We start from the raw sequence: 13002 nt of genomic DNA, 5'->3' as shown, positions 1-13002 counted from the left end.
CCATTGTCATTGCCCATATTGTCAAGAGAGACCAGAGTTGTTGAACTTTTTGGGGGGAGGGTTGCATCAAATCGCTCAAGCAACAGTCTACAACTTTCCCTTCTTTCCCCCCCACTGGGGGAAGCGCAACAATGGGACCTAGCGCCGGGGGAGGGGGCGTCATGATCGCTCAGGAGCAACTAGGCAATCTCTTCTTTAACTCCTGCGATCGACCAGGAGAACCCTGTCGATCTACCTGCCGTTTGCGGTTGACCGGTTGGACATTGCTGGACTACTGTAATACACTCTACATGGGGCTGCCTTTGAAAAATGTTCAGAACCTTCAGCTGCTCCAGAATGCTGTTATTCAGTGTAAGGCAGTTCATGTTCCTATATATGCACTACTACTTTCATGCAGCTCATTTCAACTGGGCTTGCGGCAAATGAACCTTCACATGAAACCATCTGTTAGGATGTGCACACATTATGTTTTGATCAGTCAGTTTTTACCTATAAGTTGCGCTATGGATTATAACATGCTAAAGACCCAGAGCTAAAATGAATGCAGTATCAAAAGTTGTTTTTCCAGATCTTGTACATACATCCCATGAGAAATGTCAAACCTTTCATGTTAGAAAATTATAATTAGATGATGTATCTGACAATCATGGCACATAGCATGGGGCAGAGTAACATAAGCAAGGGAAGAGGTTAGAAAACATAGCAATACATTTATTAAATATATTAGCATACTCAGGCAAACATAAAGCATGTGGAACATCAGCAGCCTGCACTTATTTATGTTTACTCAGAAGGAAATTTCACCTCTCTTAATAGGTCTCACCCCCCACCCCCAAGTAAGTGTGCACAGGATCACAGCCTACATCTTTCCCACAAATCTTTATTAAGGGAATTTCCCTTTTTAAAGCAAACTACTGCGCTCCATTAGACCTAACACCGTCATGACGTACGAGCCATAACTGGCCAATCGGCGCTTGAGGAAGAGCAAGGCGGGCGTCGGCCGGTTGAAAACGAGGGGAGGGGAGAGCTTGCTCTTGTTCCTGCGTCTTGGCTGTTGCGTGAGCACGTTGGTTACGCACGAACGTTACGTGCCTGAAGGCGGGCTGGGGCCTGGGAGAGGCCTGACCAGTCCAAGTCAGTCAGTCAGTCGAGTGAATAAGGGAGCGAAACAGCTTCCCCTCAGGGAGGCTGCGTGTGAGAGGAGCGTGAGGGCTTTTTTTTTTTTTTTTGCACGCACGCCCCCACCCACGCACGCCCTCGAGCTCTTTTGTTTTCCTCCTCCGGGTGAATTACTTCGCTTCACCTCGCCGCGCGCGCGCTTTTTTTCGGGTTTTTTTTTTTTTTTTTGAAACTCCCCTCTTCCTGTCCGTCCCCCGCCTCCTCCCCCTCGTCCTCTTCCGCCGCCACAAGGAGTTGTGTGTGGGGAGGGGGGGAGGGGAAGTAGTAGAGGAGAGGAGAGTCGTTTCCGCCGGGGGTGGGGCCACCCCGCCGCAGCTGAGGGAGAGAAGTAAAGAGCGCGAAGGGAGAGAGCGGCCGGCCGAGTGAGCGGGGACAGCGGCAGCAACAGCAGGCGGCGGCGGCGGCGATCACCGACTCCGGTGCTCCCTTTCCCTCTCCCTCCCCCCCTCCGCCTCTCCTCCCCACCAGGCTCTCTCGCCTCACGCCGCCGCCAACATGGAGCTCATTACGATCTTGGAGAAGACGGTCTCGCCAGGTAAAAACGGGGAGAAGGAGGGCTGGGCGGAGGCAGGGGAGGCGGCATCCCGACAGGCCCCTCTCTCCATGGGGATGGGCGGGAGGCCAGGGGAGGAAAAACCAACTGCCTTCCCCCCCCCCCCATATAGAATAATATGTGGGGGGTGGGTGCTATTTAAAGGTGGGTGGTCGAGGGGGAGAAAGGGGTGTCAAAGGAATGAATGGTCTCGGAAGGGAAAGGGAAGGCCACGGGGGGAGGGGGAAGCCGAGGATGCCGGGCGGTTGGAAACGGGGCTCCTGCCTTCTAGTGTGGGCAGCGAAGAGGTACGTTTTTTGGGGGGGTCAATGTTGGGGGAAGGACGAGGAAAGAGAATGGGTGGGTGGGGGGAGGTCAGTTAGTTGGATGGGTATTTCCGCCAGCCCCACTGAAGCGGTGGGCCGAGAGTCGGTGGGTGCCCAGGCAGAAAGCTTCATCTCCGCCCCTATGTTGGTTAGGGGGGTCCGTTGGGTGGCCTAAGTGGGTGAGGGGAGGGCGGGGGGATACGAGCGAACGGCCTCTGCGTCAAGGGGGCAGCGATATGGGGCGGGGGGTCCTGTGCGAGGCGAGCATGGAGGCGCCTCTCGTGGCACGAGGGAGGGAGAAGGGAAGGGTGGGGTGGAAGCTGCCTCTGCGAAGGGCGCCTCGGCATATGGCTGTGGGGCAAGCCGCCTTTTCTGCTCCTCGTGTGCGAAGGGCGACGGGTCTCCCCCCCCCCCCGGATATGCTCGCTTAGAGGGGGAGAGAGGGAATAAGTCTTGTGTGAATTGCGGGGTGGGTCGTGAGAGCGGGTCCCAGGCGGGGTCAGTAGAGGTCTGGGTGTGAGATCAGGATCTCTCGCAGCCTTTGACACTCGGACTGAGATGTAGCGCCGGGATAACTTGCACACTTACGTAAGAAAGCGGTCCATGTGCAGGCCGGCATTGGCCGAGGGTGGTCTTGTCTCTAGCCTGGGGTGCAGGCCCAAAGCGGAGAGGTGGGGTGGCAGCAAGAAGCGCCCCCGTGCTCAGAGCTGGCAGACTGGGGAAGTAGTCGCGGCCCAGCACATGTTGGGGGAAGTTGAATGCATCTCTCCTCTCCCCCACTCCCAAAATACGCTTCGATTTGGAGGGATGCGATCTCGGGTCTCCAGAAGCGGGACTCTCGGGTGATGCACACCGGACCCACTCGCTGTGTCGGGGAGGCGATCTCCCCGCTATCCCGCCTTTGGGGAGAGAATGTATCATTTCTTTCTCTCTCTCTCCGCCCCCCCCCCCGGCCCGCCGTGAATGGAACCGAGAAAGTGAATTTCCCAGTCATCTTGGGGTGCTTCTTGCTGATAGAAACGAAGTTTGACTAGGAGGAGAAAGAGCTCCCGAGGCCCTCAGTATCGGGAGGGGTCTGTTGCTGGACGCCTGGTAGGAATGTGAGCATGTGGGCGCTTCTAGATTGGTGTGGGGTGTCAGCGCCTTGATTCAAGCAGTAGAAAGAGGGGCGAGCAGATGGGGGAGTTACTGCTGAGCCGGAATTGGGGGCCGCCACTGACACCCCCTCGTGTATGTCCCCCTCCCGTCTTCCTAATCCCCTGCAGATTGCACCGAGCTTGAGGCAGCTCAGAAGTTCCTGGAACAGGCGGCCATCGAGAACCTGGTAAGAGAAAAACCGGGCTTGGGCTGCCCTTGGGTGGGGTTTGGAAAAGCGAAATCCCTTTCCTGTGTGTGTTTTATTATTATCATTATTATTTTTTTTAAAAAAGCTATAGCAGGCCGAACCGCCATAGAGGGGCGCAGCCTAACTGAAGGGTTTTTTTCTCTCTTTTTTTTCCTTTTTCTCTCTCGCTCTCTCTTTTTGGGGGGAGGGAGGGGGAAATGCAGGAGGCAGCCAATGGCAAGACTCCCGGGAGTCGCGCCACCCAATCGTGAGGGCGCGCCGGGCCCGCGGGAGGGAAAAGGAAGGGGAGGCCGATTTGGCTCTGCCGCGCTGCATGCATGGAGGGAAAGGCGGGGGGAGGAGGATGGATAGATGAGGCCTGCGGGGGCCGGCCATGTGGGGAAGCCGGCATGAGTAGCAAGCTAGATGCCGCCGGAGGAGGAGGAGGAGGAGGCCGCCGCTGCATGCAACGGGCCAGTCCGCCTAAGTGCTCGTAGGCGGGCCTACCTTAGGTTTCGTTTTTCCCTACTGGCTCCCCTCCCTAATTTTAGGGCTTGCCATGCTGGGCCTCCGAACCTCCCTGCATTTTCCTTTCCCTTTCCATTCTTTTACAACTCCACCCCATAGCCCTGTTCTTAAAACGTCTCCCTTGAATTTGCATGCTTTATAAATAATATTTTCCTCGTTTTCTTCGAGACTCTTTTTTGAAATCTGTTGTTGGTCTGTCTCTTAATGCCCTCAGCACATTTTTTCAGTTTCTGAAACTTTGTGAAATAGTAATTCATTTCTGTATGCAAAAGCCTTGCTTAAGAAGGCAAGTAGAGATACATTGTAAAAGGGGACACAGCCAAGTGGGTGTTCTGAGTATGTCACCCACTAAACTAATGTAGAATGCAGCTTAGGTTATGTACTTGAACCGACAGCACATAAAGCAGTGAAGAAAAATTCAGTTCACTGTATATTCTAGAAGGTAGGAGAGGAGAAATGGGTAACTGAAGCCTTTTATTGGATCAATTTAAGATGAGTGTATTGAGTTTAGCAGTTGATCTCCACGCTGAATGGAAAGGTGATTGACATTGCCTAGATTATTTGTTTTAATAAAGGCAAATGAACCTGTGTTTCAGATGATGCACTACTTAGACATGCATACATATTTAGGAAAGATTGTTCAACATACATTGAAATCAGTAGTAGCATGTCCCAATTAGTTATTAGACAGGTATTACTGAGGTAGTGTTGCACGTTACATTCATTATTTGAGAGAACCTTTAAATGGCTCTTCATAACTGACACTTCTTGGGCCCCTTTAAAATCTGTGGGAATACTCTTGAGGCTTTGGGTTGACTCCAGCAATCTTGGAGGCTTTCAGAGAAGTATCGTTTTTGAATTGCATATTATGTGTTGCATAGGCATTGTTGGGTGAGTGAATAACTTGCTAGGCTTCAGGGGACAAGCTGTATTCTAATTTCCATATAGGTGCTTACCTGAATCCTCCACCCCATCCACCCTGTTTCTATTTAATTTGCAGGGTTATGTTCTGTAGGTTGCTTTGCACTGAAATATTTGATGTTAACACATACTTGCTATTTTTAGAGGTCATGCTGTACTTTTTCTACACTGTAACAGTGAAATAGAAATAAAAGGAGTAAAGACAAAGGGAACATTCGTATGTGTGTTACCTGAGCAGTGTCTTCCCGCCACCCAGTAGCGTTTCTGTGAATAGCCTGACTGTTGCTTCTCTTGAAAGTTAAGCAACAGAGGGACTTTGAGATGTTCTTGTATGGTTTCATACACCACCTGTGGATAGACAGACAATGTTCTTCTTGGGGTTAAAGCTCATGAGTTATAAAGAAGCAAGAATGTTCATGTGTAAGGTAATCTGCACCAAAATGTTCCTTTAGTGCTATGCTGATTTACTTCTTGTGCTGTGTAACGAATGCCCTTGGCCCTGAAGATCTTGCATGTTTTAAATTAATGTTAAAGGTAACATTAACTATGTAAGACCCATTGCCTAGCTATCTCCCTGCCTTGCCACAATGTTTTGGTTAAGGTGCAGCCCCCTTCCAATCAAAGCATCATATTTTAAAAATTTATCAGAGTTGCATTCCACCCTCATTCAAAAGTGTATACAAGGTATCCCATTCTATTCTCACCGTATATTTGAGATACCTGGGGTTGAGGGACAGTGGTTGGCCCAAGACAAACTGGTGAGCTTTATGACTCTGTGTGGATTTGAAACTGGGTTTCTCAATTCAGTGTCTAGTGTACTATTTGCTGCACCATACTTGTTCTTACTGTGAGTCCTGCAAAGAGCTGAAAAATATTTGCAGGTCATATGTGCAAAGTGCACAGATTTTAAGTGACCTAGGTCTAGGTGATTAGGAGCCAGCTTTGCCACAAATAGAAATAAGTTAATAATTGAGTGCTATCACAACTTTTAGACATCAGTGACATTCCCCTAGTGTCTGTGAATTGAGCATAGACTTAAAACCTTGTGTGTTAGAGATGGGAAGGACATCTTATGAGATAAAACACAGGATTTCCAATCAAATAGTGCTTTCAGAACTTGTTTTGTCAAGACAGTTTGTAGCTCTGGCCTTACTTGCACTCCCTGAGGTGAAGTCCTGTGTTGCAGTACTTTAGGATTGTTTTACGTTTTCTTCCTGGACTGCCATTTACCAGTATAACATTCACTGCCCCTTGAATTCAGAGTTCCACACACTGCATAAAATGCAGTGTAATTTTATTTTTTAGGACAGAATGCTAACTGGGTGGAGGAGGATCAGGAGATTGCTGCACAGCAGAGAGCAGAACTGAGTCAGGTTCTACAATACACGGTTAAATGCATCCTAACCTTAATTTACCCCTCTATAGATCAGCTTCATTGCAAAATTGCAACCATCCCTCTTCACCTAAGCTCTCTAAAGTTATCCTTTTCAGCCATATAAACACTTACCCAAGTTGCTTTCTATCGACTCACTTGTCAACTGCTCAGAGTTTTCTCTCATATTGTGTATGAGAGAGGTGAATCGCCATAAGCATTCCATAACCCTGCGTAGTCCAAATGGGAGGTGCATGTGTGATGTGTGGACCGCATGTCTAGACTTGCTTCCTGTACCACCCGAGTTCAGGCTAAGGAAGTACATACTGGGTGGATTGAAGGGCAGGGTATAAGGCAGAGTTTGGCAGTATTTTGTGGCCTGTGGGCATATTTGGAAACAGGAGAAATTATCATAGGCAACAAACACATGCCACAGCCGAAAACACACAACATCATCTATTGGCTACAACAGAATGCTGCTTTTGTGCCTAATTTCACTGGGGGGGGGGTTACCCTGTGGGTGCCAGCCCATGTGTGTGCACATGTGCAACTGCAGGAACTACATTAGTGACCCTTGATACGTGAGATCGTGTAAGAGCATCTTGAGCTGGTGTAGGATGAGGGAAATTGGTTGAAAGATGGAGAACAGATTGAAATTCTACAGGAAAGCTGAGGAAAATTCCAACGTTCCTGTTTAGGGACCAGCCGTGGATAGAGTATGGGGGTGGAGAGGCTGAGATATGAATAATACCCATGGGGATTTGGATTTGTTTTTCCTTTAAACAGATACTCTCCAAGCTGCATAACAAGTCACTTTTCGAAAGTGAGGAAACTTCCAAAAGCAGTTAGTAATATGTCATGGGTTTGTATGTAATTCACATACAAAGAAAGTAAAAAAATTATAATAGGCAGCCCCAATCCCTCAAGCACTCTGAAATACGGACAGGTCTGTGATTCCTAGACACCAGTACCAAGCTTTCAGGTGTCACTATACTAAGACTCCTGGATCTTTGTGACCTGGCTATGCTCCTCCATCAAACTGGCCTGAGGATGTGCCTTAAGTAAGCATTGCAGTTTGTGCCATTGGATGTTCAACCACCCACCCTGTGCTGTCCCACCATCTGCACATCCAAACTGGGTAAATAAAACTTGACGAATATCCAAACTCTACAACCTACCCTTTACCATTTGCTGTTTTTCTTTTCATGATTTCTCTTCAGCCATCCATTACTAGTCTGCCAGTGCACTACAGTGTCACTGAAAATAAAGGGGGATTTAAATCTGTCAAGTGCTTTTGAGCAAATTGCAGTTTAACACCCATCCTGGTTTGTTGCTAGAATTTTATAGAGCCATCCTAGTTGAATGTTGGCTAAATATTTCCCAGTTCATTCATCATATTAACACATGAAGACCTTTGGGTGACAGTTTCCTTATTAGGAGATCATGTTCGAACATGCAGAACAACTCCTGTGTCCTTCGCCAAATTGACTGCTTTAAAAACCACAGCTAGCTACTTCTAGGATTTAGTTTGAAGTCACATTTCTTTTACAGCAGGGCAGTCAGCACTGAGATGTCTGGAAAAGCCCATGAGTCAAAAAGGACACAATTGATAGTAACTTTGTGTACTTGCATAGGGTGGAAATGCTACTGATACTCAGTGTAGCTGCACTGAAGATAGTTAGCATGACTAATATTAGTTTCAGTAGGTCTATCTTGAATAGGACTTGGTTGGATACAACACATTCATTTGCCTACCGTAAAGATCATGTGCAAAACAACAGTTGATGGATATGATGTACTTACCTTCTTCTGTTGGTATTATTATTAATGCCTTAATTATACTGACTTGAGGGTATAAATTTTGACTCTGTATCATGAGTATTAAGAAGTAATTGTGGATTTGCTTAGTTGCTATCTACTATGCAGAGCCAGGGGTGGGGAACTTCCTGCCTAGATCTGTCAGGCCTCCCCATTTGGTCTGCAAGGCTGTTATGGCCAAGCCACACCCATTTGCTCTGAATCGGTGTGGGGCAGGTAAAGATGTAGCTGGACTGGAAGGTGGAGTGCAGGCACTGACCATCTGCTGATTGGTGACACCTGCAATACCTGTGCACACAGCTTTGCAGGCTCATCGGAACTTGGAAAGCACAGTGCTTTTGCCTGCATGGTTTAAATTCACATTGCACGGGCAAAAAGAGGTCACCTGACTGCATTGTGACTTCAGGTGATGGATAGCTCCAGTTCCCCGTCCCTGATGTAAACGGCTTATGCCCACCTTCTCCTGCAACCCTGTTACAATCCTGCTGTACAACCTTGTAGGAAATTCTGCATATTTGGGTTGAGTTTTAGTAGTCTAGTCCTAAAAGAATCTGCTTAGCAACTCAAGGAGAGAACTGGAATTGGGATGGTTCTGCCATATAGCAGAATGTAGCAACTTGTTTCAGGTAGTATCAAGAAGTGGGATAGACAGCAGTGTCTGAATGCTGCAACAAGCCGCCTTAAAATGTTGGCCCTACTAGGGAGGAGTGAAATGAGGATTGTTCCATTTTGGCTCAAGCAGAATATCTTGAGATGCAATGGTCATATATACTATCTCAGCAATGGTGAAATCAGAAAATAAATTTCCATGCAATAGAGTATGACACTTGAGAGATGTATTCAAATACTGTATGAGCTTGAGCATGGAATCATTCACTGACTTTCAGCAGGTTGCTGTGTGTCAGTTCTTAAGGTAGGAGTAACCAGAGGTTGCTTGCACTATTCGTTTCACAGTTATATAAATCACTACTAAGAAGGACTAAACATGTATGATATTACATATTGAGGTGTGTATGTACTTTCAGCTTGGGAAAGGTAAGATTCTTCCATTCTGGTTTTTGACCCTTAAATTCAACTGTAAATGCTGTCACATTCATGCAAAGGTTAGAGTTTAGGCGTAACTACTTCTTCACTCAAGGAAAGATGCAAGCTAGCTTCAGTTACTGAATTGTATTTACCTCTCTTTTTTTGGCCAGCCCACTTTCCTTGTGGAACTGTCCAGAGTGCTGGCAAACCCAGGGAACAGCCAGGTTGCCAGAGTTGCAGCTGGTTTGCAGATCAAGAACTCTCTGACATCTAAAGACCCTGATGTTAAGGCCCAGCACCAGCAGAGATGGCTTGCAATCGATGCCAATGCTCGTCGAGAAGTCAAGAATTATGTACGTAAAAAATACAGCATTTTTGCTTTTCTTCCCAGTTGTGTTTGTTCAACCACCCTGTTATTCTATAGTGAATGCAGATCATGCATCTACATCTGTGTTTTGAGACCTTGCTTCTCAGTTTCTCAGTTCTCTTGTTTATTTCAAAGTCAAAGAATCTGTTCGGTCTCTGGCATGTGAGATTGTTTTCTCAGCTTAAAGAGATTTCTTACGGTGACCTCTGGGATCCTATAATAAAATTGAAAGTCCCATGCCCAGAAGATCTGTTTGATCTAGTAATATAGCTGAAAGTCCCCTCTGTCCTTGTACCAACAGTATTCCAAGTGTGGCGGCCTCATCTCTTGTTCCTTTCCCATCTCCTTACAGGTTTTGCAGACCTTGGGTACAGAAACCTACAGGCCCAGCTCAGCATCACAGTGCGTTGCTGGCATCGCCTGTGCAGAGATCCCCATGAATCAGTGGCCTGAACTTATTCCGCAGCTGGTAGCCAATGTTACAAATCAGCACAGCACAGAACATATGAAAGAGTCGACATTGGAGGCCATCGGCTACATTTGTCAAGATATTGTAAGTGCCTACTGAGTCTGCTGTGCTAAAATCTGCTGCTTTTTTCCCCTGCACCTGCTCCTGCTCTGCTCTTTAGTGGCTTAATTTGAATCTGAACTGCCACTCGGTGGGCTCATCCCCCAAATCAGTTATGTTGTGTGTCTGCCACTTCGTCACACCAAGGTAAAAACTAATCTGTAGAACTTGGTATCTGTGTTCTACAATTTCATGAAGGAAAGCTCTTACAGAAAGTGTGTGTAGATGTGAATGTGTGCTAACAGAGGGAAGACTGCTGTGGGGGGTGGGGTTCTCATTTCTTTTTTTCTGCTTCACTTCCATCTCCACCATGCCTACTGCTAGAGCCAGTGTGGTGTAGTGGTTAAGAGCAGTAGTCTCGTAATCTGGGGAACCGGGCTTGCGTCTCCGCTCTTCCACATGCAGCTGCTGGATGACCTTGGGCCAGTCACACTTCTTTGAAGTCTCTCAGCCCCACTCACCTCACAGAGTGTTTGTTGTGGGGGAGGAAGGGAAAGGAGAATGTTAGCCGCTTTGAGACTCCTTCGGGTAGTGATAAAGCGGGATATCAAATCCAAACTCTTCTCTTCTGTTGCACTGGTCCTCTTGCCACAAATTTCTTCTTGTTCCCTTTCCTCTGCTGCGCCACTGTTCTTCAAGGAAAAAATGCTCTGTTCTGGGAACCTAAATGTTTTGAGGACTTTCGCTTGTGTTCCCTACAAGATCAGGCATGCTGCTGACCCAGAGTAACTAGATACATTTGTTATGGAGAAAGAGGCATGCATTTATTCTGTACTTGCATGGAACATCTGTCCCTGTAGGTTAGAAGTCGTAAGTGAATTGGGTGCTTAGCTGTTCTGCGAGATACCTCCATGCTGGTTGTGATCTGGCAAAGAATCTCCTCTTGACATTTTTTGCTTATTTTGATTCCTGTTTTTAGGATCCAGAACAGCTTCAGGACAAGTCTAATGAGATATTGACAGCCATTATCCAGGGCATGAGGAAAGAAGAGCCAAGTAATAATGTGAAGCTAGCGGCTACCAATGCACTCCTTAACTCTTTGGAATTCACCAAAGCAAATTTTGACAAAGAGGTAAGTGGTCAGATGTCAGTGCGGTGGAGAGTGAGTGTGGCTGAAGAGGGAAACTAATGGGACATGAGAAATAAATCCATGGTCCGTGATGAGAAACCATGCACCACTCTGAGTTTTGATGCATTCCCATTTCTGCTGAGACTTGGATTTATGTGTTAGCAGCCTGTTATGAGAAGCATAATCCTATTGCAGTGGTGAAGAGTGAATACTAAATCAACTAAAATTGTAACTCTCAAATAATCCTGTGAATTTTAACTGATATGCTACCGGAGGCACTCTAGGAACTCTGTAAAAGAGTTTTGCAGCTTGTAAGCTAGCACCTCCTTCCATGCCCTTGATGGAGATCACTTCAGTACATAGGGAGCAAAGCAGTCTCTTGGGTATGCAGGGCCTGCAATTTGCTTCCTAAGCAGTCTGTGCTCTGAAGCCTAGTTTGTGTGTTCTTCTCCATCTTGGGGTGTGAAACTGCCTGTGGGTGAATTCCTTTGTCTGAATTTGCTGCGTAACTATTTCTCAGGCATTGCCAGTGTATTTCAGGCAAGAGCTATGTTTTAGCGTTTTTGGAAAAGTAGTGCAGACCAGCTTATCAGTCAGTACAGGCAATGTCATCCCTGCCCTGAGCCTTTGGAAACCATTAAAGCTGTCTCTGGAATGGTGATTGCAGGGGCCAGGTTTTAGGGTTCCCCCCCCCTTCTTTTAAGTGGTTGAGGCATGGAAGGAAGCTCTCAGGTAGCCTAAAAGCAGATCTGTAATCCTTGCCTCTTCAATGTAGAGGCTTTCGGAAAGAACGAGAGAACCTCTCCGAATGGGTGCAAATCATTTATTTCAGTTTTCTACACCCGAGGAATAATTGCTGAAGTAATCTTCCTTACCTTTTGGTATCTAACTTTACCAGAAAACGTAAAGATTAAGAATTAAACTACTTAATTAGCCGCTTAAAAAATAGAAATAACTGCAGTGTTCTGGGAAGACAATTGGGGTTTTTTAAATCTTGCGGAGTCAGTTGGTACTTAGTAGTCTAACCCTTTCTATTTTGTGAAAATGAGAAGTCCTGTTTTTAACAAGTCTTAGTTTTAAAAAACTTATTTCTAGCCTATTATATTAAAAAACTCAAATAATTACTGGGAAAAGAAACCAGAGTGACCAAATGTCGGAGCCTACCTTTTCACGTGGAAAGCAGAGTCATGAAACCCTGATTTGCTTTATATCCTGAAGTTTTTTAATCTGGTCTTTGACTTAAATGAACACAAGTCAAAATATATTTGATCTTGATACCCTCAGCTTTCTTTTTGTATAAGCATATTGCGTATAGGTGACAATAGTGGCTGACCTGTTTGTCAAAGCTGTCGGTAGGAAGAGGCAATAATTTATGCCCTAAGCATGCAAGAGTTTGAGCCTTTTCTGACCATTGTCCATGCTTCACTGGTGGGTTGCCTGTATATTGAGAACCACAGCTGGTAAGAAAAACTGAAATTGTCAGTGTTGTAGTGCACTGTTTTATTTTGGAAACAAAAAACTTTATTACCAGGAAGCTTTGAAACTTCCAGTCCTAATCATCTGTGTTTCTCTCTTCTCTCTCCCTATTTCCAGTCTGAAAGGCACTTTATTATGCAAGTAGTCTGTGAAGCAACACAGTGTCCGGATACAAGGGTAAGTTAAGTCCTAAACTGTTGTCAATAGTAACTGATAGTAGTTCTGGTCAGTGTTCAAAACTCCCACTGTTCTAGGTGCATTTTGCGACAGGGAATTTCATTAGCGTGAGCAGTTTCTGAGCTATGCGCGCAGTACCACGCCTAAGATTTCAGATTAACGCTGCAGAGTGGAAGGAAAGGAGGACCTTTTTCTGCCTCCCCACTTCCAGCTACTCTCTGAAGACTGGAGAAGAGACCCTCTTAAGAATATTAGGGGGGCGGGCAGGGGTAGGACTAGATCATGTGAAAAATGAACATAATATTTTAGCTGCCGTTCA

General features: G+C 46.4%; 1 protein-coding gene across 2 annotated transcripts in view; it reads left to right on the top strand.

Annotated features, from left to right (window-relative positions):
- Nucleotides 1–1049: 1049 nt before the first annotated feature.
- The window catches only part of KPNB1 (karyopherin subunit beta 1), a gene marked incomplete at its 3' end in the record, with an annotated part of 33630 nt that continues 21677 nt past the window's right edge, over nt 1050–13002 (top strand). The window contains exons 1-6 of one of the 2 annotated variants that reach the window (XM_083408555.1): nt 1050–1714; nt 3303–3361; nt 9197–9379; nt 9746–9946; nt 10881–11033; nt 12624–12683. In XM_083408555.1, the coding sequence (XP_083264681.1) occupies nt 1675–1714; nt 3303–3361; nt 9197–9379; nt 9746–9946; nt 10881–11033; nt 12624–12683 (696 nt within the window). In that variant the 5' untranslated portion in view covers nt 1050–1674. The remainder of the gene's footprint in view (nt 1715–3302; nt 3362–9196; nt 9380–9745; nt 9947–10880; nt 11034–12623; nt 12684–13002) is intronic. The other variant, XM_083408554.1, reaches the window with a different exon arrangement.

The sequence above is a fragment of the Podarcis tiliguerta genome, assembly GCF_965153285.1.
Source record: "Podarcis tiliguerta genome assembly, chromosome: 13".
NCBI classification, from domain to species: domain Eukaryota; kingdom Metazoa; phylum Chordata; class Lepidosauria; order Squamata; family Lacertidae; genus Podarcis; species Podarcis tiliguerta.
This window is presented reverse-complemented; position numbering and strand designations above follow the sequence as displayed.